The sequence below is a fragment of the Poecilia mexicana genome, unplaced genomic scaffold, assembly GCF_051168715.1.
Source record: "Poecilia mexicana isolate PSO_F unplaced genomic scaffold, ASM5116871v1 scaffold_9, whole genome shotgun sequence".
Taxonomy (NCBI): domain Eukaryota; kingdom Metazoa; phylum Chordata; class Actinopteri; order Cyprinodontiformes; family Poeciliidae; genus Poecilia; species Poecilia mexicana.
In genome coordinates this window covers 17,667,144-17,689,934 of record NW_028263378.1, presented here as the reverse complement: position 1 = coordinate 17,689,934, position 22,791 = coordinate 17,667,144, and the positions used below count along the sequence as shown (strand labels likewise).

The 22,791-nt window shown below is 38.0% G+C and overlaps 2 protein-coding genes and 1 long non-coding RNA gene across 4 annotated transcripts; 1 reads left to right on the top strand and 2 right to left on the bottom strand.

The window, feature by feature from the left end:
- Positions 1–551: 551 nt before the first annotated feature.
- On the bottom strand, positions 552–6,965 carry LOC106920936 (uncharacterized). Its single transcript, XM_088008905.1, has 2 exons — positions 6,277–6,965; positions 552–4,118 (listed from the first exon to the last, which is right to left on the bottom strand). The coding sequence occupies exon 2, from the start codon at positions 4,012–4,014 to the stop codon at positions 2,749–2,751; it is 1,266 nt and encodes a 421-aa protein (XP_087865031.1). The 5' UTR covers positions 4,015–4,118; positions 6,277–6,965; the 3' UTR covers positions 552–2,748.
- A 1,771-nt stretch (positions 6,966–8,736) lies between these two features.
- On the top strand, positions 8,737–15,320 carry slc14a2 (solute carrier family 14 member 2). 2 transcript variants are annotated; one of them, XM_014992278.2, is made up of 10 exons: positions 8,737–8,867; positions 11,860–11,931; positions 12,013–12,184; positions 12,387–12,576; positions 12,689–12,817; positions 13,338–13,530; positions 13,717–13,864; positions 14,279–14,413; positions 14,568–14,617; positions 14,697–15,320. In XM_014992278.2, exons 1-10 carry the CDS (start codon positions 8,844–8,846, stop codon positions 15,066–15,068), a joined length of 1,485 nt encoding a protein of 494 aa, XP_014847764.2. In that variant the 5' UTR covers positions 8,737–8,843; the 3' UTR covers positions 15,069–15,320. The 2 variants fall into 2 exon arrangements, with proteins under 2 accessions (XP_014847764.2, XP_087865026.1); XM_088008900.1 differs by lacking the exons at positions 8,737–8,867; positions 11,860–11,931 and having other exon boundaries at positions 12,028–12,184.
- On the bottom strand, positions 12,813–22,608 carry LOC148157676 (uncharacterized). The gene is made up of 2 exons (XR_015764275.1): positions 21,942–22,608; positions 12,813–12,861 (listed from the first exon to the last, which is right to left on the bottom strand). It is a non-coding gene; the product is annotated as an uncharacterized LOC148157676 (long non-coding RNA).
- Between the last annotated feature and the right edge of the window lie 183 nt (positions 22,609–22,791).

Sequence of the window (22,791 nt, the reverse complement as noted above, 5' to 3'; positions counted from 1 at the left end):
CAACCAGACTTTCCTGCATTTCTGTGATCAGTAAAGCAACATCAGTTTCTCTGGTGGTTCATACCTATTCTTTGCAGCTCTATGCTGGTTTTCCAGCAGATTTCCACAGTCTCCGCTGACGATCCAACTCTTCTTCGTACTGGACGATGGTTTTATCAAACTCTATGAATATTTCTTCAGCAGCAGCGGTCAGTCGCTCCCTGATAAAGATTCTCAGAGACTGGGATAAAGACATTGTCGCTGGAGAGACACAATGGCGAAACAACCCCCACTGCTGACAGACCGAGAGGTTAGAAAGAAACGTCTTGGTTCTTTGTCGCCACCTACTGGACAGGAGAACTGAGTTGCACTCCAGGTCAATTTGGCACATAGCGGAAAGAATAGCTTTACTTGATAAATAAAAGTTCAGGAATGGCTCAGCATGAAACATCTGTGCGGGATGTTCTGAGTTTGATGATGAAAACCAAAAAGTTTCACCAAATGATATGTGGGTATAAAAGCACCACCAGGACAGAGACACTCTGTCCACGTTGAGTAATGAACACCAGGGGTTCTTTGTTTTGCTGCCATTTATTTGCAGATAGCTGTCATCAAGATAAATGTCTGAAAACCAAATATTAAGTTTTCATACATAACTTTTATAAACTTGGTCCTTTTAAAAAAGACAGTCATTATTGCTCAGAAAGGGGGAAATCAAGTGTAAGTGCAGCAATAAATGTATAGGTTTAAGCAAAGGTTCAAGTGACAAAAAAAAAATATATATATATAAATTTTAAAAATAACAATAGTAGTTATATTATAGCGTACAAGACTATAACAAAGAAATATTGTGGAGTTTTTAGAAACAGGAATACTTGACGTATAATCCAAGGGAGTTGCACTGAGGGGGATAATAAAAAACTAAGTACATAATGTGCATTTGTATTTAACTTTTTTTTAAGTTCAGTCTCCATTTTCAACATATTTTTAATCTCTCTTTATTCCATCTGATCAAATTCATATTATTCTTTATCTGCTTTATTTTTCTGTTATTTGCATTATTATCATTATTGCATATTTGGATTAAAATGAATTACTTCTATAAAAATGGTCACACCATTAAGTTAAGTAACTATAACTTGGTTATAGTTACTTAACCAAGATGCAAGCAGATGCACTACAATCAATGGATGCCTGTTTAACATAACTCCACTGGTCAGCTCAAAGGAAGGTGCAGCTCATGTTCAGTAACCTCAGAACAAACAAATATTTTGACCAAAAATATACATGAACAATTAAAAATAAGTTACATAGTTCACGGACAAGACAACATGCGCAAAAAGTCAAAGATTAGTAACATGTAGAATAGCAGCTCCATCCAACCAGTCAAATAGGAATTTGGCGTCCATTACACAAAAGGTAATTTGACAGATTCAGGTTTCATCAAAGGGTTCCACCACCTTAAAAGATGAGGTTGATATTATCTCCCCCACAGGTAGGCGAGATCTTCTTTTCTATTCCCCAAAACTGTTGCCCACCAATGGTTGGCCTGTACACAATGCCAGAAAATTGAGTAACTCATGTTTGGTGAACCTATTGTTGTCCCATACTTAGATTTCCAAGCTCTTTGAGGTGGTTTAACCTTCCCCACAGCTGGTTTAATCCCACAGTTAAATTAGGATTAGAATATTTCAACTAAGTGATTTTAGCCTACAATAAATAATTTTCTTAGATGATGTGCTTAAGTGTCTTCTAGGTGATCCTAATCACATTAAAGAAGAATCAGGAGATTTGTCACCTTTACATTTCTTTTTGAACAGACACTGACCCTTTATCTTTGGAGAAAATTCAACAAGAGTTACTCCCTGTTAGAATTAAAAAATAAATAAATTTCTAAACTAATGCTAATAATTTAATAAAAGAAACAAAATGCAAACAAATGTACAAAAACTAATCTACAAACCAATGAGAAAGGGAAGATCAAAGCTTAGACATAGCTCCGTGCTCCATTACTTTATTAATTTGACCTTTATTTATACAGGATGTCCAGTTGAGATCCAATTTACATGAGAGACCTGTTTTGATTAAAAAAGAAAAACTTTAAAACTTTACTTTAAAAGTAAAAAGCATCAATCCAGAACCACCAGATACAAATATAGCTGGTCACATTCTGTTCTCCCATATATGCCTCACTTGGCTGGAAGGACAGGACATACAAATTAACTAATTCACTTAAGTCTTTGAAATCTGTGAAGTTTTCTCTGACCTTTAGAGGCAAAATGCTCTTGATGGTTCCTAAGGTGCAATTGGGATTATGGATCTTGGATCACAAAGATAATGCACTTCACAGTACAGAGTTATCAAGAGATACTGCTCAACCAATCAGAAGTTGAAGTGTGGCACCATAAGGACTACTCCAAGTTAGACTGCATCTGCTAAGACTAGTATTTTCAATAAAACTAGTTTTATCAAAAATACTTCAATTACATTCTAAATGTAAAAAAAGATATCAAGTTGTATAGCCAAAATAACCATTTCCTAAATTTTTTCTTATTTTTATTTAATTTTAGTTTTAAACAAACCCTGGAGGTCATGTTTGTTTGAGTTGACGAGATCTTAAGTCTAACAAGGACATCCTGTCCTTGTTAGCAAAATAGTTGCTGGAGAAAACTAGCCAACTATTGGCTAAAGCTTAAATCCAAAGAAGGCAAGTTTCATATGAAGAACTTCACATCTGGTACTTCAGCTGTTAACAATAAATCTTATGACTTATAAACTCTCACCTGGATGAGTTCTCATATGAACAGTCAAATGACTGCTACGACGGAAACTTTTTCCACAGCTCAAACATGAGAACGGCTTCTCGCCAGTGTGAATTTTTATGTGATCACTTAAGTGAATTTGCTGGGTAAAACTTTTTCCACAAGTCAAACACGAGAAAGGCTTCTCACTTGAATGTGTTCTCATGTGCTGAAATAAATTTCCTCTTTCACTGAAACGTTTTCCACAGTTTGTACATGCGAAAGGCTTCTCACCTGTGTGAACTCTCATGTGGTCGTTCAGATGAATTTGCTGGGCAAAACCTTTTCCACAGGTCAAACAAGAGAAAGGCTTCTCGCCCCTATGAGTTCTTGCATGCTGAAATAAATTTCCCTTATTAGTGAAGTCCTTTCCACAAGTCAAACATGAGAAAGGCCTCTCACCTGAATGAGTTTTCACGTGCTTTGACAAATTTCCTCTGTCACTAAAACTTTTTCCACAAGTCAAACATGAGAAAGGCCTCTCACCCGTGTGAGTTCTGACGTGAATTTTTAACTTACTTCCAGTAATGAAATGTTTTCCACAGGTAGCACATGGGAAAAGCCTCTCACCTGTGTGAATTCTCATGTGTTCTGTCAAATACGACCGTGCAAATAACTTACAACATACTTTACAAGAAGACAAATTATCATTCATGTGTGTTTTCGGCAATCGTTTTGTGTTTGGATTGCCTACGTTGTCATCTTGATCTATGCTTTTCTGGCATCTCTCATTTTGATTCGGTTCTTCATCGCTACTCGATCTAGTGTCTTCATCATTGCCCATTTCATAATTTTTGTTCTCAGGTTCTAAAGATATCTCCAGAAGTTCCCTGTTTGAATCTGGTTCCCAGAGGCCCTTTTCCTCATAAGTGGTATTTACTGTACAGGTATCAGTCAGCTGTTTTAGTTCTAGCCGCTCTTTCTTTAGCGCTATACTGAGTTCCTCCTGTTCATATTTTATCTGTGGAGGTTCGGGCTCTGCTCTCTCCTCTTTCATTTGCTGAAGTTCTATTTCTTCTTGTTTGGTCTTTATCTGCAACGGTTGTGGTTCCTCTTTTACCTGCTTAAGTTCTATTTCTTCTTGTTCATCTTTTATTTGTGATCCTGGTTTATTTAGCTCCTCTTTAATGAAAAGAGGCTCTGGCTCTCCACAATTTTCTTTCATTTGCAGAGATTCTAATATTTCCTTTTCTTCTTTTACCCATGCAGGTTGTGCTTCACAGTGGTTCTCCATATTTTGCTGAAGTCCTGGTCTGTTTTGGGAGTTTCTTGTCTGGTTGTAGAACTGGTGGTCAGTGAGAAGTTCGCTTTATTTTCAGGCACTGCGTTGAGGGAGGTCTGGATAAGCGAAAGAATAAAAAGTAATGGTTAATGTGATTGTAACAAAAACATAGTTATTATTTTATATAAAAAAAGATGATTTGGAAGCCACTGAAACTTCAAAATGTCAAGTAAGCAATGCATACATATATGATGATAATTTAGTTTCATGCTGCCTACAATATTACAAATGAAAAACTTCCCCTCAATGACATCCAGTCAGAAATAATTCTTGCTAAGAAAATTGACTTAATTGTAATGAAATATTTAGTTTAAGATATTCAAAACTGTTCAATCCTTAAAACATTTGCACTTAGATTTGACTTTATCTCATTTATTTTATCTTGAGAAGTTTGAAATTTAAAATTTTCTTTCAATGAAGTGCTTTCAACAACTTTTTAGGAATCTATAGTTCTTGAACACTTCTGCTTCAAATTAAACATTTTGTTTATCACATAGTAAATTAATAATTTAGAAGTAAACATTGCCTTTATGTACAATGATTTGAAGAAGGAAAAAACAAAGTTAAACTGCTTTCATAAGTCAGATGTGAAAATTTTGTGATGGACTCATACATAGGGCGATCATTTGTGACTTATGTTCACAATTTGTACACAATCTCAAAAAAGTGATCGAGTCCAAAGCGGTGTACCTATTAAAGTTTTCAATGCAAACCTATTCTTTTCTGGCCCATATTAACCATTCAACATCGCTAAGTAGTGTTGAAGAAGATTTTAAGTTATAGTATATTTTTGGGAAATATCTCTGGCTCAATCTTCTTACGGATCCCAGGTTCTCCCGGCGGACCGCGTGTAGCCACACAGAAAACTACAACGAGTGTTGACGTCACAGAATTACGGAGTTTAATCCAATAGAAGACAACGTATGAAATTACAACAGAAACTGCAGAACAACAGAGACATCATTCATTTACTTGAGACAAATGGAAAAGAAGAAGGAAAGAAAGAAAAGCAAAGACGTCTTTGGAGAATTGCAAGAGCAAATCTAGTTTGTTCCTCACGTGCACAAATTTTTATAGTAAAGGCGTATTCTTGTCTTTTAATTTATTCAAATAAGGCGTATCTTTGCTCATCCAACCAGGAGCTGTCTCTGACCCTCTCTAAAGTTAGAGACTCCCTGCAATTTGTTTAGAAGATCAAAAGCCATTTGTCCCCTTTATCTAAACCAGTGGTTCCCAAACTTTTTCTTCTGCGGCCCCCCAGTGGTTTCCAAACATTTTCTGCGCCCCCCCCATGGATTACAAATGGCTGGGGGGATGGGGGGGGCATCGACTGTTTTGGGGGCAAAATGAATGTACGTAGCTGAAAATAGACACCAACATGGTAGTCTACAAGGTACTTGTTAAGCTTAAGGTTCTGTATTGATATTAGCTAGTCATCTTTTAGCTAACATTACCTGCATCCAGCAGCTTTACTCAACTCAGTCGGTTAGTTTGGAGGGAAAAACTGTGAAAAGTTCTTTGCGTTTTGCTGGTTTGCTGCCGTGATTCTAACCCAAACCTACGTAGCTCCGCACAGCAGCAGCAGGTCTCCTTCACAGGTGTAAACCCAGCGCAAGCGTCATAGCGCTCATGTTGCGTTTAAAGGCGGCTCGGAAAAAAGTTTACAACATGTTAACAACGGATTAAACAGTTTTAACTGCTGATAAAAGTGACAGAGGACACAAATATGGGAAGTGTGGAAGCCTCTACTGTATCAAATTGACATAGGAATAACAGAGAGTTGGCCATTCTAAGGTAAAAACCCAGAGCATACAGTGTTCATGTTTTGTTTTGTTTGTTCATCCAGACGGCTTCCCGCGCCCCCCCTGCAATGACACGGCGCCCCCCCTAGGGGCCACGCCCCACAGTTTGGGAACCTCTGGTCTAAACAGAGTGGAAGCAAAGACTCTCCTGTACTGGCCTGGACTCCTGCTGTTTTATGGCATTTCACAGATAAGTGTGAAAAGCTGGAACTTCTCCTGATTGTTTCCCAGACAGACAAAAGGCACTTTCAGAAAGATCTTAGCAAACAATCTGCTGCAACTACAGATAAAATAAAGGTCAATAGGGCAGAATAAGTTATTAATCTGAAAACTATAATTAGGCTATTTCAATCAAGACATGCTAAGTTTTCAAACTAGCATATTCTAAATTTATTTTCTTAACAGTAGTTACCGCATTGGTTCGGGTCTGGGTCGGCCTGGAAACTCAGCTGCGCTGCGTATCTTCATCGTCTTCTTCAGCGGAAGCAGCAGCCCTGTCGGCGGTTTCAGATAAATGGATCCAAAACAACCTTTCTGTCCGCACGGGAAATGTTCGAGTAGACACCTCGGGTACAGAGCCCGTCATTCAGCCGCCATAGTTGTTGTTATTCTCGTTCATTATCTTCTTCCATCTTCTGGCGCGTGTCAGACCAGCTTATGGGCGCACTACCGCCACCAACTGGGCTGGAGTGTGCGGCGGATAATTAGGCAGCATAAATATAATCCTCAAAAATAAGACTTGCCTAATAATTGTGCACACAGTGTAGCTGTGTGTCCACAAGATGTCAGTATCGGTGTGACCAACCAACAGTTTGGTATTAGGAGTTCTTTTTCTTCTTTGCATCAAAGCAATAGAACATAGTTTGTTGCAAAACATGGTGTGTGGCAACCTTTCTTCAAATATTGATGCATTTTACAGAGGTGGGTAGAGTACCCAAGAATTTACTCAAGGAAGAGTGGCTCTACTTCAACATGTTTTACTCAAATAAAAGTAAAAGTAAAAAGAAATAACCATCCAAATTATTACTCAAGTTCAACATTTCATAAAAAAATAATAAAAATTCTCAAAACAATTATTAAATGTTTAAAAATTACATCACCAGTCAGCCCAAAATATAAAATTATGTGAAAATTTGGGTATTTTAAGGACCAAAGAGAAAATAATTCATATAACAATTACAAAAGAAAAGCAGGCAAAATATATTTCTTCCCAAATCAATTTTTTTTAATATAACATTTTTTAACAAGAACTAGAAAGTGGGTAGAGTATCCAGAAATTTTACTTAAGAATAGCGATACTCCATAATAAAATTACATAAGTTAAAACAAAAAGTATATTACAGTAAAAACACTTCTAAAAGTTAATCAAGTAAGTGTAACTATCCTACACAACTCTGGCATTTTGGGATTACTTTGTAGAAGCTGGATTACTGGGATGATGATAGACGGATGGAGTCTGGGGAGGAGCTCACTGTACTTGATGGTTCTTGGTCTGGTGGTTTCAGGAAACCTCTTCCATGTTGTCTCACAATCTGCATGGAGGAATATCAGGAGAGTCTACAATGCAACCTGTGGCAGATGTGGACTGAGAACCATACAAACTTATTCAAAGTCTTGAAACATGGAATATCTCTGGGAGAAAAAATTTGATGCCATCACTGTCATGATTACAGAAGATGATACATTCTATGTATCAAATTAGAAAATAACTATAAAGAAACCTACAACTTGTTGCAGAAAATACAACTCTGGCAGTACAAGGAGAGATACATGGAAGAAGAAGATAGATTCCAACGGTTAGTGCGTCAATACTGGGGGAGTTTGATTACTGGACAGAGAACTGGTGGCTGGTTGGTTCAGAGACAGCAGGGAGTAAACATAAATCAGCAAACAGAAAAAAAAACATTAACAGAAATAACTAACATAAGTAAATAATAATTAACATAAGTAAATAAACATCTGATAACAATCTAAATAAAAGCAAAAAGCAGAAAAAGAAAAATGATCAAAATGCATGTGCAAAAAAGAACCCAAATAACCCAACAGTCACTTATTTGTGACTGGAGAGTGGCAGAAAAGAGCAGTGGTCCCAAACTTTAAGAAAAGGGAAAAGTGGAGTTTGTACACCCAAAACAAGAGCTGTATCCACATTTTTGGTATAAAGTTCATATTGATCCAGTTGTGTTTCACCAGTGCTGCCCCTTCTTCCATCCCTTTTTGATTTAGGATTTTGTGCATCAATTCAGTTGCTGTATTTTTTGGTGGTGACTGAATCCTTCTAAATTCTAATTTACACAGTAAAACACATCAAATGTTTGCCTGCTGCTCATGAGGAACAGCTTTCTAAAAATATTCCTGGAAAGATCTAGAGACTTATGATGTATTTCACTGGACCTGTTTCCACTTCATTCCTCTCTTAATCACACCAGAAATCTCACTCAGTTAACTGTCTGTCTTGTGTTACAATATGCCAGGCATAAGTTAATTTCTAAAAAATGAAGACTTGGTTATGTGAGTTTTCTGAATATACAGTATTTTGGAGTTTGTCAGCAAAATTACGTAGACAAATTGCAGACAAGGACTTAGCAACGTATGCTTCAGGAAATGTTGTAATATTTGTTAGTTAAATAGAAAATAAAAATATATGTATTATTTTGTTTTGCAAAAAAAGAAATCCGTTTCATCCGGTTACATTTTACAGCTTTGTTATACTGGTAGCAATTTGCCATTCATTCATAGATCACAGGAAAAGAAGTCAGAAAAATATATACTTTTTTAAATTAGGAGACTATATGTCTTCAGAGATTAAGAAGTGGTGAAAGGTTGTCTTATCCTGTTATTGATGAGCACGGGGAAAAAAGACATGGGTGTGAAATAGAGGTGGAGTTTTTCTTTTCTGCATAAAAGCTCTTGTAGCTCTGTGTTATGCAGCTAAAGAGAAGCTGGCAGTGCCTGAAACCTCGGCCTGTTCTGTGACATATGACTGAATCACACTGCACAAAGGTAGGGGTACTTTTTAAATTCTCGCTGAAGTCTGTGTTGTGCAGAAAAACAGTTAAATATGATCGGAATGCAAATAAAATGGTTTGTGTAAGAGAGCTAGTATTAAAAAATATTAAGAGAAAACAATTGGCTCTTTGTTAGTTTAGTTTTTAGTTTTTTTTTTTAGTTTAGTTTAGTTTATTTCAGACAAACCTTTCACCGACAGTGTAAACACCACCAAAAAAAAAACAATAAAAAAACAAAAAACAAAAAAAAACACATCACATCGGTGATTATGAGTCTGAAAAGGAGTATGATGAAGTATAACTTATGTAATCATACCCCGTTTCCAGCTGTAATTTGTCACAGTATTTTCAATATCCAGTATCCTTTCTGACAAAGGAAATAATAAGTGTAATAAAATTTCCTCAGCTAGATGAAAATAGTGCATACACACACATACACATCTGTACACATACATATATACATATTTACATATACAAACATATGTACATATACATACACCCATATACACTCCCATCTGCTTATAGACAAAATACACAGCTATTTACATACCTTTATATATTTACCCACACCTGCGCCGACATGCCACCTACTTGATGACATCATACTTAAAGTTTTAATTTCCAACCAGGATTATCCCCCTTGTTCTTCCTTATAACTTTGAATAATAGCTGTCTTGAGACCTTTCTTAAAATGTCTCATACTTGGACTTTGCTTCAGCTCTTTAGAAAGTTTATTCCAGATCCTCACACCAACACCAGAAATGCACAATGTTTTCATTGTTGTACGAGCCTTCAAAGTTCTGAAGTTAAGGTTTTCTCTATAGTCATATCCCCCCACTCTATCGGAAAATAATTGTTGAATCTTTTCTGGCAATATTTTGTTTCTGACTTTAAACATGATCTGTGCAGTTTGAAACTCTACTAGATCAGTAAATTTCAATAAATAAGAATCTATAAATAGATTGTGGGTATGACAGTAAAAATCATAATCAATCAAAATCAATTGTTCTTGTGCTTGAATGAATTGATTTTGCTTTTAGTTAAATATTTAACCTTCGTGCGTTCTTAACATTCTGTTTTACTCCCCTTGTCCTTCGTGTCAAAAATGACCCTCCCTAACAAAAGCCCCAAAATCAAGCAGCTTACTTGAATTTGAAATCCAAAATCTATTTTGCACGATGAAACAATCTGTTATTTGTTAATTCAACTCAATTTAAGTCATTTTTATCATGTATTGTTTTTGTTACACACACAAAACGACAAACAGTATCACACTTTTCTTTTTTACGACAAACCAACTGTCATAAGTTTTCTTTTACACAGTAAAAGTTTATTATTGTAATCATATAAATGTGAAGTAATTCCTTCTGAATTAATTATACTGAAAGGGAAAAAAGTCAACAATCTAACTTTTTTGTCAACAGCTCATTCTTTTATTTATACTGTTCAGGACATCAACTATGAAAATACTTCTCTCATACAACATCCTTCAACATTACAACATAAGGACATCTTCAACATAAGATATTGAGCATAAGATGTTCAAAATCTTATGTTTAACATCCTGCAAAATTATATAAGATGTTCAACATCTTGTGTAGGACAGGATGTGTTAACATACAACCTATGATCTGTTGGACAGTGACAAATCTACTCATGACTTCAGCAAGGAATCAACTAGCGGTACTTTGATTTAGGGCACCTTTATATCCTTTATACTAGTGGTTCTTAACCTGGGTTCGATCGAACCTCAGGGCTTCGATGAGTCGATCTCAGGGGTTCGGCGGAGCCTCTGCCGCGGAGGTAAAGACACACTTGTGTAAAGTCATGATGACGCCCCGCTTTGCCATCACTTGCTGCAGAGGATCACGTTACATTGCTTAGCCAATCAGTGCTGCGGAGGAGCCCTGATTGAAGGAGTTTCACTCTCAGCATGGATTTGAACTTGTTTCTTTAATTACTTCAGCAAAGGTCACAGTTTTTACCAAATAGACGTCAGACGACATCCATTTTGACTCGATGCAGTGCATCGTACATCAATCCAGTTTATTTGATGTGTGTGTGTGTGTGTGGGTGCATATCCGGGTGTGTAGGTGTATGTATTACAGAAAGTTTATATGTGACCTTTTGGTGTGTAGGTGTGTGTGTTTATGTATTAGAGACAGTTTCTGTGTGACCTTTGAACTTTTTTCGGCTGTTTAGTTTTATAATTCACGGGTCAGAAATGACCCATAAGACAATCCTTGTGCTGTAGTGGTGTACTGCCCAAATGCATAAATAAATAAAAACAAAGTGTCACTTTTTCTAATGATGGGATCAATTTAGGAAAAGTCATAAAATTTCAAGTTGGAAAAAGATAGTTTAAAACCTCCTGACTACCAGTAGTTCATTTTTGTCCTCTGTAGAGGACATTTCTAAACTTGAATATCTCCCACCCCCTCCATTCTACTGAATTAATTCCTTTTGGTATCTAGAGAGGAGGTCATTTAGGGCTTTTCAATGATACCACATGTGAAGGGGTGGGACTTTTGTACTTACCTTTATCTAATTCATAAAAATGGCATTCAACAGTAATAACATTTTATGGGAAGAGACAAAGTAAGTGCATAAATATTCTAATTACCTTACAAAGACTGTGGGATTAAAAAAAATGGTGATTGGACAATATTTTTTTTTCCTGGTAGTCAGGTAGTTTTTCTACAGCTAAACATGCTAGTGGGTCACTTTTGACCTCCAAGACGACGCAAGGGTTAGTATAAAAAGGTACTAAAGTTAATTTTTACCTTGCACAGTGTAAACTCCCTTACAAATTAATATCTGATGAGAACAAAGGCTGCCTATGGCAGAAGTAAAAAAGCCAACTTTAAAATAATGAAGCGATTTATTTCTGCTTTTAAACAATAACTTGCATTTGAATTGACAATATTTTATTTTAAAGCTTTTAGTGGTTTTATACTCAAATATTAAAAGTAGTTTTTCTTACTTAGGATATTCAAAAGAATATCAGCAGCTCCTCTTCTGCACCTGTTCCAGTCAGCTCTCCTTCTCCAGTCTTCACTGTAAGTTTGTGTTTTTCTTTAATTCAGCTAATAGTCCTGGGTTGTATGACTGAAGCAATGTGTGCAATTATTTAAATCCAGGAGCTCCATCCTCTCATGGCTAGCCCTGAGAACAACCCGTCCCAGGAAGACAGGGTGGAGGGCCAATCAGGGCCTGCAGGACCATCATGCCTGCACACGGCCTGGTCCCGCTTCCGCAAGGGGGTGTCCTATTTCTCGGGAGACATGGAGGTGTTTGGAAAGTGGATGGAGAGTAAGTCAAACCTAACACAGGGTCCTTAACTTTAAAAACAGAGCAGTGCTAAAGAACAAAACGGTGCACAGACTGCTCTGAAAGTTAGAATAATCTAGTCATAAGAAAAACTGAGATGCAACTAACAAACATTTACAAGTCTAAATCTGTAATTGTCCAACCTTTCATCAGGTAATGAGCTTGTTTGTGCTTCTCCTTTCAGAACAGTTTCTCTTGCTGCAGCTCCTGGACTGGGTTCTGCGCGGAGCAGCCCAGGTGATGTTTGTTAACAACCCTCTGAGTGGCCTGGTCATTTTTGCTGGCCTCATCCTGCAAAATTATTGGTGGGCCCTCAACGGTTTCGTGGGGACACTCTTTGCAACAATTTCTGCTCTCATTCTGCAGCAAAGCAGGTGAGAAAGTAACATTCATCTGGAATAAAGCATTATGTAGAAATATAAATAAAAGTACTTGACGTGAATTACAATATGTACAGCAGTGATCAGTTACTGTACTTTCTTTCAGGGGTGCAATAGCTGCAGGACTTTATGGATACAACGGCATCCTGGTGGGTCTCCTGATGGCTGTGTTCTCCAATGCAGGCGACTGGTACTGGTGGCTTCTGCTGCCCAACATCTTCATGTCCATGATGTGGTAAGCACTGACGTGTCCATGCAGGCTTCAACTTTCTGAAACAGCTTTGAGAAATATTAAAAAACAACTTTAAGATTTTAAAACATCCAAATTACTTTTCATTTTTATTTTCAACCTATCGCTGAGAGAACAATCAAAACGTTTAACTTAGGAATCAACATTTAGTGGAATGACCTGGATTTTGCATCCGGTTTCATTCGTGTTAGCATGCTCTCCCCCCCATCATGCACATTGGCTTTCGGTCCAAGTCCTCAGCTGAGCAGAACAAAAATAATGCGTGCGCGTTTGGGAAATCAACAAACTCTATAATGTAATTACTGTCATGCAGATATTCTCATTTCAGAAAACTTCAGCGGTCTCTTCATTTCTCGTGTGCAGCAGTATATTTAATCCTATTTCATTCAGTGATAAAGAAAGACAGCGCTTTAGGTGTTTTAATATAGGTTTGCAGCAGACACACACGTTCCTCATGAGCCTGAATCTTTTTAACAAATATCCGTTTTGGGTTGCTTTATTTCAGCCCGATTGTGTCCAGTGCCCTGGCATCCATTAACACCCGCTGGGATCTGCCGGTGTTCACGCTGCCATTCAACATCCTGGTGTGTCTCCACATGGTCGCCACGGGCCACTATAACCACCACTTCCCCCAAGTCCACATCCAGCCACGCTCGGAGCTGCCCAACATTACCTGGTCTGAAATCGACGTGGCAAAGGTCAGCAGCAGGCCCCTTTACCTCTGTTTCTTTCTCTGCTCTGTATCACCTCTGACACGACGACGTTGATGTGCTCATTTTCTGCAGAGTACTTTTTAAGTTGTTTTATCTTTAAAGGCAAAGTTTATCATTGCTTGCATTTGTAATGCTCTAGAAAAAAATATATTTTCTTTCTCTCCTTTTCAGCTGTTCAGGTCGATACCAGTGGGAATAGGTCAGGTGTACGGCTGCGACAACCCTTGGACCGGAGGAATCTTCATCATCTCCCTCTTCATCTCTTCACCCATCACCTGTGTCCATGCCGTCCTGGGATCTGCTGTGGGCATGGTGTCAGGTGAGGGATTCGAACAAAGCCTCTTTTGAGGCTAATATAGCAACAATCAACCACACATTATGTTTGCGTCCTTGCGAATCAAGTCAACAATATCCCAATCATAAATCTTTCGCATCTCCCAATAGGCTTCCTTGTACTTTACCCATCAATAATGTTGATCAACTTCCCAGTTTCTGCTGAAGGAGAGCAGCCACACAGCATGATGCCACCTCCCCCGTGCTTTCCATATTTTAGAAGACCCTACATTTTCTCTTGCATTTAACAAACATGTGCTTTTTGTGTTTAGGTGTAAATTGTCCAGTAGAACATATAGAGCAAATATTAAGTTCAGCAGAACGCCGAGTTGCTGCCGTTTTCTTTTGACTTATTGTTTCTGGTTCTTTGAGCTTTGCGCATTTCTTTTCCTCCTCACAGGTCTGGCTTTATCAGCTCCTTTTGAGGACATTTATTTTGGTCTCTGGGGATACAACTGCGTCTTAGCCTGCATCGCTGTAGGAGGGATGTTTTACGCTCTCACCTGGCAGGTGCACCTGCTTGCCATCACATGTGGTGAGTAGATGCCTGTCAAGATAAAGCCTTCATCTAAAAGGTGTGGGTGTGACACGTAGCCGTAAGAAACTGAGTCAAGCGCAGATATGGTATTTCTGATATGCAATCACACTCGTTATATCACGGGGATTTGAAAACTTTTTCTCCTCTGCAGCTTTTTTCTGCGCGTACCTCGGCTCAGCCATCGCCAACATCATGTCCAGGGTTGGTATAGAGATCTGCACCAACAGATTTTTTGATTTGCCATTTATTTGTATCTCACACTCATGTTCATGTATTCCAGTTTGGTTTGCCGGCATGTACCTGGCCTTTCTGCCTGTCTGCCCTCACCTTCCTCCTCCTAACGACGGGGAGCAAGAGGATATTCAAGCTTCCGCTGGCCAACGTCACCTACCCTGAGAAAAACCTGGCCTTCTACTGGAAGCTGAAAAAACAGGAGAAGGCCGAGAAGGCAGCAAAAGAAAGTCAGGAGCAGCTGAACGCTGAGATAACCCTGAATGAGAAAGAGCAATTGAAACTGGAACTTCAACGAATAGAGGAGGGGAGACACGGAAGTGAAAACGACAACACAACTGAAGTGGAAAAGGGCGTTAATGTGGAAGAAACAAACGGAGGAGATAATTCCACAGAGGTTGTTCTTGCTGACTATGTCTGAACAATATTGTTCTTGGAAATAGTTAAGATGTGAAAATAAGGAGTGACACTGAAATGTTTGAATAATGTAAATATATGTAGCTGTAAATATGTTTTTTTTTTATTATTCTGTTGTCAATATCCATATTCTTTTTTAAGAGCAATGTTCAATTTAGCAACTAGTACTTCTTCTATACACTTGTGTTAATGTGGGAACTGAGCTTTTATTTGCAATGTAATTTGTTTGGAGCAATAAAACTTGGTGTTTTCAAAAGCAGGGAAATTTTTTTCAGCAGGATAACCAGCTGTGCACTCCACTAAGCTGGTCTCTGTGAATGAGTGGCACAAGGAAATCTGTTTTGTTTACAGAGTAATAAAAACATGCAAACTCTGTCTGGTATGCAAAATGGTAAGGATGTGGAAAAATTAACGTCTATTGTCACGAACGTAACATTCCATTGATATTTTCTCCACCATACTGGTGAAAAACTGTCAAGAGGCTGCAAAAAGCTAAAGATTTGGGGGATGGTTCACTTTTCAACAGGACAATGACTAAATATGCAATCAGAACTACACTCACCGGCCACTTTATTAGGTCCAACTTCTCATTAATGCAAATGTCAAATCAACCAATTGGATGGCAGCAACTCAATGCATTTAGGCGTGCAGACATGACCAAGATGATCTGCTGCAGTTCGAAGCAAGCATCAGAATGAGGAAGGAAGGTGAGTTAAGTGTCTTTGAACGTGTCATGGTAGTTGGTGCCAGACGGGATGTTCTGAGTATTTCACAAACTGCTGATCTACTGGGATTTTCACGCACAAGTATCTCTAGGGTTTACAGAGAACGGTCCGAAAAAGAGAAAATATCCAGTGAGGGCAGTTCTGGGGGCACAAATGCCTTGTTGATGCCAGAGGTCAGAGGAGAATGGTCAGATGGGCTTGAGCTGATAGAACAGCAACAGTAACTCAAATAAACGCTCGTTACAGCCAATGCAGAAGAGCGTCTCTGAACGCATGACAAAACGAACGTTGAGGCGGCTGGGCTACAGCAGCAGAAGACCAACCGGGAGCCACTCCTGTCAGCTAAGAACAGGGAACGGAGGTTACAGTTCACACAGGCTCACCAAAATTGGACAATAGAAGATTGGGAAAAACGTTGCCTGGTCTGATGAGTCTTGATTTCTGCTGCGACATTCGGATGGTCGGGTCAGAATTTAGCATCAATGACATGAAAGCTTGGATCCATCCTGCCTTGTATCAATGATTCAGGCTGGTGGTGGTGAGGCAATGGTGTGGGGATATTTTTCTGGCACACTTTGGGCTCATTAACGTCGGGTCAATGCCACGGCCTACCTGAGTATTGTTGCCGATCATGTCCATCCCTTTATGACCACAGAGTATCCATCTTCTGATGGCTGCTTCCAAAAGGATAACGTGCCATGTCATAAAGCGTGAATCCTCTCACACTGGTTTATTGAATAACGTGTTCACTGCACTCGAATGGCCTCCACCGTCACCAGATCTCAATCTAATAGAACACCTTTGGGAAGTGGTGGAACGGGAGATTCGCATCATGGATGTGCAGCCGACAAATCTGCAGCAACTGCGTGGTGCCATCATGTTAATATGGACCAGAGTCTCTGAGGAACGTTTCCAGTACCTTGTTGAATCAGTGACACGAAGGATTAAGGCAGTTCTGAAGGCAACAGGGGGTCCAATCCAGTACAAGCAAGGTGTACCTAATAAAGTGGCCGGTGAGTGTACGTCAGGTTGGTTTAGAATCTAAACTTTAGATTAAAGCTTATTCACTTGTTTGAATGGCACAGTCAAAGCGTAGATATAAACCAAGATTTTTGATTGTAGCAAATTAAGCTTTTATTTGGTAAGAATGATTTACTCTTACACTAATGAATTATTCTTGTTGGTCTATCCTATCCATGATGTTTGTGCTTGTTCAATGAGAACAAACCCTAAACTTTAAATATTTAAATGTCGTTGTACTTCCTCATTGAACTTCTATCACACCTAAATCAGATGAAGCTTTGGCTCTGATCACAAAGAGATAAGTTTCTGCCTGGTTGCAGCTAGTCACCATGACATGACTTCAAAGGCATACTTACTTTATGTTATTGTAGGTTTAGTCCCAATTCACAAGATGGATTGCAAATTTTTGAGAGGCCCTCTTAATTGCACAAAAACATGTAAATAAATGCGACGCTGATGAGATCTCACTGCAGCACAACTAAGCAGATTTGTCCGTTTATTAATCTGGCTTAGCGGACTTGCACAATGAGCCGGAGAGATTCCAGAGACCGCTGCAGTTCCCGATTTAAATGGTCAGAGAATGGGATTAAATATGACCTGAGGCCCAGCACACTGAAGTGCTGAAATTAAAACAAATCTAACTCCAAATTTGTTTCTCAAGGCCCTTTAGGGTTTTCATTTTCTTAAAGAATGTTTGTATTACAGCAAAACGCGATTAATAGATTCCTGATACTCATGGATTAACTTGTTGGACATTTAAAGGTATTCATATTTTTTTAAACTTTAACTTCAGTATTAATTTATTTAGATTTTATGTGATAGACGCTCATCAAAGTACTGCCCAATCCTGAAGTAGAAAATTTGAAAAACTTGCCCGTGCCTGTGAAGCTCTTGCTGCTGCAAGTCTTTAGAGGCATGCCTCTTCCAGGTTTGCACATATATCAATTTTTTTTTTAAATAATGTGTGGACGATCACATAACCTAAAATCTCTTCTACTTTGCTGGTTTTGTTCATATAAAATGAATTTTCTTGTGGCTGCATTTGAAGACCAAATCAAAAGCTTTCCAATTTTGACCCTTTTGCTCCCATCAAGTCAGAGCAGACTGGATTTGGCTTCAGTAGCTTCAATCTGGCTATTGAAGCTATTAATACACGGTCAAAAAAATAAAGTAAGATTGAATAACTGCTAAATACTTAAAGTTTTAAGCAGTTTTTAGCAAAAGTTTTATTCATTAATACCTACAATCGTCATATATCATTTAAAAATTTGGTTAGGCAGTCAAATTGATAAAATCTTGATTCTGTTTAAGCAGGTTAGGTGACAACATCTCTAGTAATGTAAATCGCTAGAGGTGTAATTTACATAACAACTCTAGTTCTTTCACTACCTGCACATTAGATGAAGAGGAAGCTTCAAAGCTGCAGCTTCTCTCTGCATATTTGCAAAACCTTGCAAAAAAGAGCAAAAACTGAGGAGAAAACGACTCCTTCTAGATGCATCCAAAGTTTACCCTAAAAAAAAATCTTTAGCTCATTTCTAAACACAGAAGTGAGCTAAAGAAACCTCATTTCTGCATGGGGTCAGGCATGATCATAAAGCAAAACCCATCAGCTTCAGCATTGCTGTCGACAATGACAGCAGCTGAGCAAATTATATTTTCATTTTCCTACTGGTTGACGTTATGTATGTTGGTGTTATGTAAGTGGTTTACACATGTTTGTCAAATTTCTGGAACCTCACAAGATCACACCTTTTGTGTCAGGTGCAGGTAAAAGCTTCGCTCTAGTGAAACTATGCAACAGCGACCTTTATGGAAACCTGCTGCGCCTCCATCAATCAAAACATTTGAGATGGAAAAATATGATAAGTGTCAGACAACAAGTTCAGATATGTAAACATAGCATGCCAGAGACTCCCAGAAGCCTTTGGAGAAAAACTCAGTATTAAAACTGCAGTGTTTCTCAGTCACATGCCCCACAGAGAGATTACATCACACTCAACAAGTGTCATTCCTCTCAGACATCCGTCTGCCATTTTGATTTACAGCAATGGTTGGATAATTGTTTCAACGTGGCCATGGCTCATCCTTTGAAACATTACTATTTTGTCTTCAACTAGAACGATTTTATTCACAGGTAAATGAATAAAGAGCGAAGGAGGCCAGTTGGATAAAACAGCATGGTTTATCCCACAGCATCAGGTTTTGCAGTTTGAGCTTACATAACGGCTGTCGACGGTCAGAGAAAGTCCAAAGTGACATCAAGATGCTCTTTTAATTGATGGCTATAAATCAAATTTTATCAGTGTGCCCATTTTTCAGGTCAGATATAGTTGCTTAGCACTTTGTGTGACAGTTGTTTAAAAGCAACTTGGATGCATGAGCAACAAGTGTTGGCTGTGTTTTGACTCCAATAAAGTGTCAATTTCCTGTCTTCAGTTAGTCGGCACAATGGACTAAAATGGTAAAACCCTACTTAACGTCAACATAATTGTAATGCTCATATGATAAACATGATATAAACATCTTAATTATAACTTTTGTGGTAATTTGTGTAATCATAGTAAATATCTTTTCAGGATTTTACAACGCAGAGAGGACACTGCACAGCTGTTTGCTTCCTTTGGGGAACTATAGGACCTCATTCGGCAGAACTTATGGTTTTATGGTTTGGTGCAGTTGGATCAGGATACTGATAATTTCTATTATTTCAATTAGCACACTTGTGTCACGTTAGGAGCTGGTTTCTGCCCAACCAGTCGAGATGAGCGCTTTTTATTCCCTCGCTACATGGACATGAAATACTTGATGCCATGGCAGAATAAAAACCCTTAGTATGATTGTAAGAGACAACTCCATTAGTGCAAGGCTGCTGCACAATGTGGGAGTAAAAAGCATAAAATGTTACCTGGGTGCACTATCCAGGGATGCCTGTCCTGTAAGACAAAGGTTATCATACATTCGCGGAAGCCTTATGTAACTCCAGTGGAAAAGGCAGTTTGACAAGACCAAAGTCGGACAGTCATGCTGACTGAAACCATGTGGGTTACACATTTCATGATGAGCTCTGTGCTAAAGATGTACTGACAGAATTAGGGAAAAAAAAACTCAAGTCACTATAAAGCTACACAGGATGGGAAGCTTTTAAATACAAGTCGTATTACAAACAAAAACTTTGACGTAGTTTAGAGTGATTTTATGTCTTTGACCAACAGAAAATGGAACAAAAATAACTTGTGGCTTTAAATATTTGGTAGAAATAAAAAATATATAAATTATGCAGCCTGTTATAGTCTGGAAATAAAATCTATTTGCTAATCATTTTTAGAAGTCATTTAACTGATAAGAATAATCAGAATAAACACTGAACGTCCTGGCTTACATGCCAAGGGTCCATGTGTGGTGCAAAACTAAAACTTTACATCTGCATATAGTCAGTAAAATAATGAGGTGGCAGGCAGCATCATGCAGCATCATGACTTTTTGCTACCCAAGGTAAAGATGGGTAGAGATCTGTGTTTTTCTGCCTGGTTAGACCTTGAGCGGATTAAAAAAAAAAAAAAAAAAAAGAGAAAGGGTGAAATCAGTGTCCAGATATGTAAAGCTAGTAAAGACCCCAAAATACCTGCAGTTGTATTCATATATAATTTTCCTTTCTTTTCAAAATTGTGCACTACTTTCTGCATGACATAAAACTGCAAAAGTGCATTGATGTTTGTGTTGGTAATGTGACGGAAATTTGAGGGGCGTAGAGAAACAACAGGGGTGGAAAAAAAAAGTGTTGTACCAATTCACAAAAAGTCACTTTCCAGTCAATGAAATGTTTTCAAATACATTTAAATATAGTTTGTGTTTCAGTTCATAAAAAATGAGTTAGTGTTCATGTTGCTCGTTTTATCCCAATCAAAGTCCTTCTAGACTTCTAGTTTTTTCCACACCAGTCCCGTTTCATCGTGCAGGTTGATCTGATAAGATATAATCTGATTTAATGCCACTGATATGGGACACTGTGTGCCAGTGTCAGCGTGACCTTTTCATGATGATCCGCATTGCTTGGATTTCTGCTGTGCTTCTAATAAGGGTTGTCACCAGAAGCAGAAAGGAATGACAAATGGATGAAAGACCAGCACCAAATAGAGAACAACACAAGTGAAAGAAAATGATACACGATCTCTCTTTTGTTTTTTTGTAAAATAAAATCTTGAACTTTGCAGCGTGCATTTGTTTTCAGTCCTGAGTATTTTGACATGCCTGCATGGAAGTTTAGTGCCACAGCTAAACACAGGATAGACCTAAAAAAAGTAGCTTCTTGGAGGTTGAGGAAGGCTTAAAAGCAGACGTTTCATTTCCAGTCGATAAACAAACTCATAGTTATAATGGAGTGATTTGACTCAGACACATATTTACCTGTCTGAGTGGCCTAGCTCTATTTTTAATTGTGAATTTATTCAATGTAGATTAAACAAACTAGACATACCTATTAACTTATTTTCTTCCATATATTAAAAGACTTGGAATTTCTGTGAGTTGACTCCGGAGGATGAACTCAAAGGAATGCTTTAAATTTATCTCAGTTAAAAATGTATGCATCAAATGATCTTTGTAAATTCACAATCAAGTTTGGGTTTTGATCTGTTCTGACTGCAGAAAGCATGATGATTAGGTTTTAGGATATATTAAGTTAAACTGTGGTCAGATTATTGCCATATCATCTTTAAATGACTAAAATGCTCTGTAATTTAACAGAGGAAAAACTCTGGTATCACTTGTAATCTGCCAATCACTTTTGATCAGGAATCTTGTGAGGTCAGGAATCTGAAGGGCTGCAGCATCACTGCCCTGAACATAACATCGTGTTTGGGATCATTTACGGAATGGGATCATTCCTTAAATGAGATCATTCCATTAAAAAAACGCATTTTAGGACAGAATATTAAAAGTCAGACAGCTTTCAGACATTTGATAAATGTTTAATTTATCATTTAACAATGATAAATTACAAATTGTGAGATATACAACTAGATTTAGTACATCTTAACATAACAGCTGCCTTGTAATATTAAATATATTGTTCACTACCAAAAACTGCATGTTGATCATGGTAAGAATCTATTTTTCTTTGTTCTTACCTGCAGTACTCGTTCTGACCCAGTTGGTCAACAATCCACTACCTTTGGCTGCTTCTGGCAGATCCTCTTTTTTTGTTTTTGACGTCTTTCTTTATGTGGCCTCTGAACTGAAAAAAGTCGTTACCCCTATTGCATAAACAATACTGAAGAACGACTGCTATCATTAACGATACAGGGAAGAAGCTTTTCAGTTATATTGCTTTGCTAGCAAAGTCGTTAGCTAGCAGCTAGCTAATAGCACATCAGCAACAGCCTAATATCTGTAAAAATACAGATGTTCTTATCGATAGATGAGAACAGTTTTTCCTCACCTGGCTGTCTCCTCCCGCTCAGTAGTTCTTCAGAGAAAGGCAGACGCAGAGGCCTGTCGGTGTCTGTTGTATTTCATTACCTCTCTGCTTAAACAGATACTCCGTGCTGAAGCAGAAACGATACTTCAACGTTTTCCGTCATCTGACAAGTAGCTAGTCTGCTCCACTTTATTCACCAAAAACATTTTTTTTTAATTAACCAAAAACTGTTCTGTAATCTGGAACGTTCGCTACGTTGAGCTCCAGTTAGCCGCCTTATCTCACTGCGCCAGAGGCAATTGCGTCGTGCGTCACGGGCAAAAGGTCAAAGGTAACAAGGTGACTGGAGGGCTTATTATGTTGTTTTTCTTGAAAAATAATAATAAAAAAAACAACTGATCATTTTTATAGGAGTTTATTTATGTAAGAAGAGAATGTGAATGACATTTGATTTTATTTTGTAATGACAGATTGCATGCTTTGCACATTTTACATGCGTCACAAATTTTAAAAACAAAGGATATTACACTTTTTAGCCTGTTTACTGTAAATTCAGTGTT

Coding starts and splice junctions, on each gene's coding strand:
- LOC106920936 (XM_088008905.1), bottom strand. CDS start 4,014: ATGGAGAACCACTGTGAAGCACAACCTGCATGGGTAAAAGAAGAAAAG.
- slc14a2 (XM_014992278.2), top strand. CDS start 8,844: ATGACTGAATCACACTGCACAAAG. Junction 11,932..12,012: donor CTCCTTCTCCAGTCTTCACT/GTAAGTTTGTGT, acceptor ATTTAAATCCAG/GAGCTCCATCCTCTCATGGC. Junction 12,818..13,337: donor ATCTTCATGTCCATGATGTG/GTAAGCACTGAC, acceptor GCTTTATTTCAG/CCCGATTGTGTCCAGTGCCC.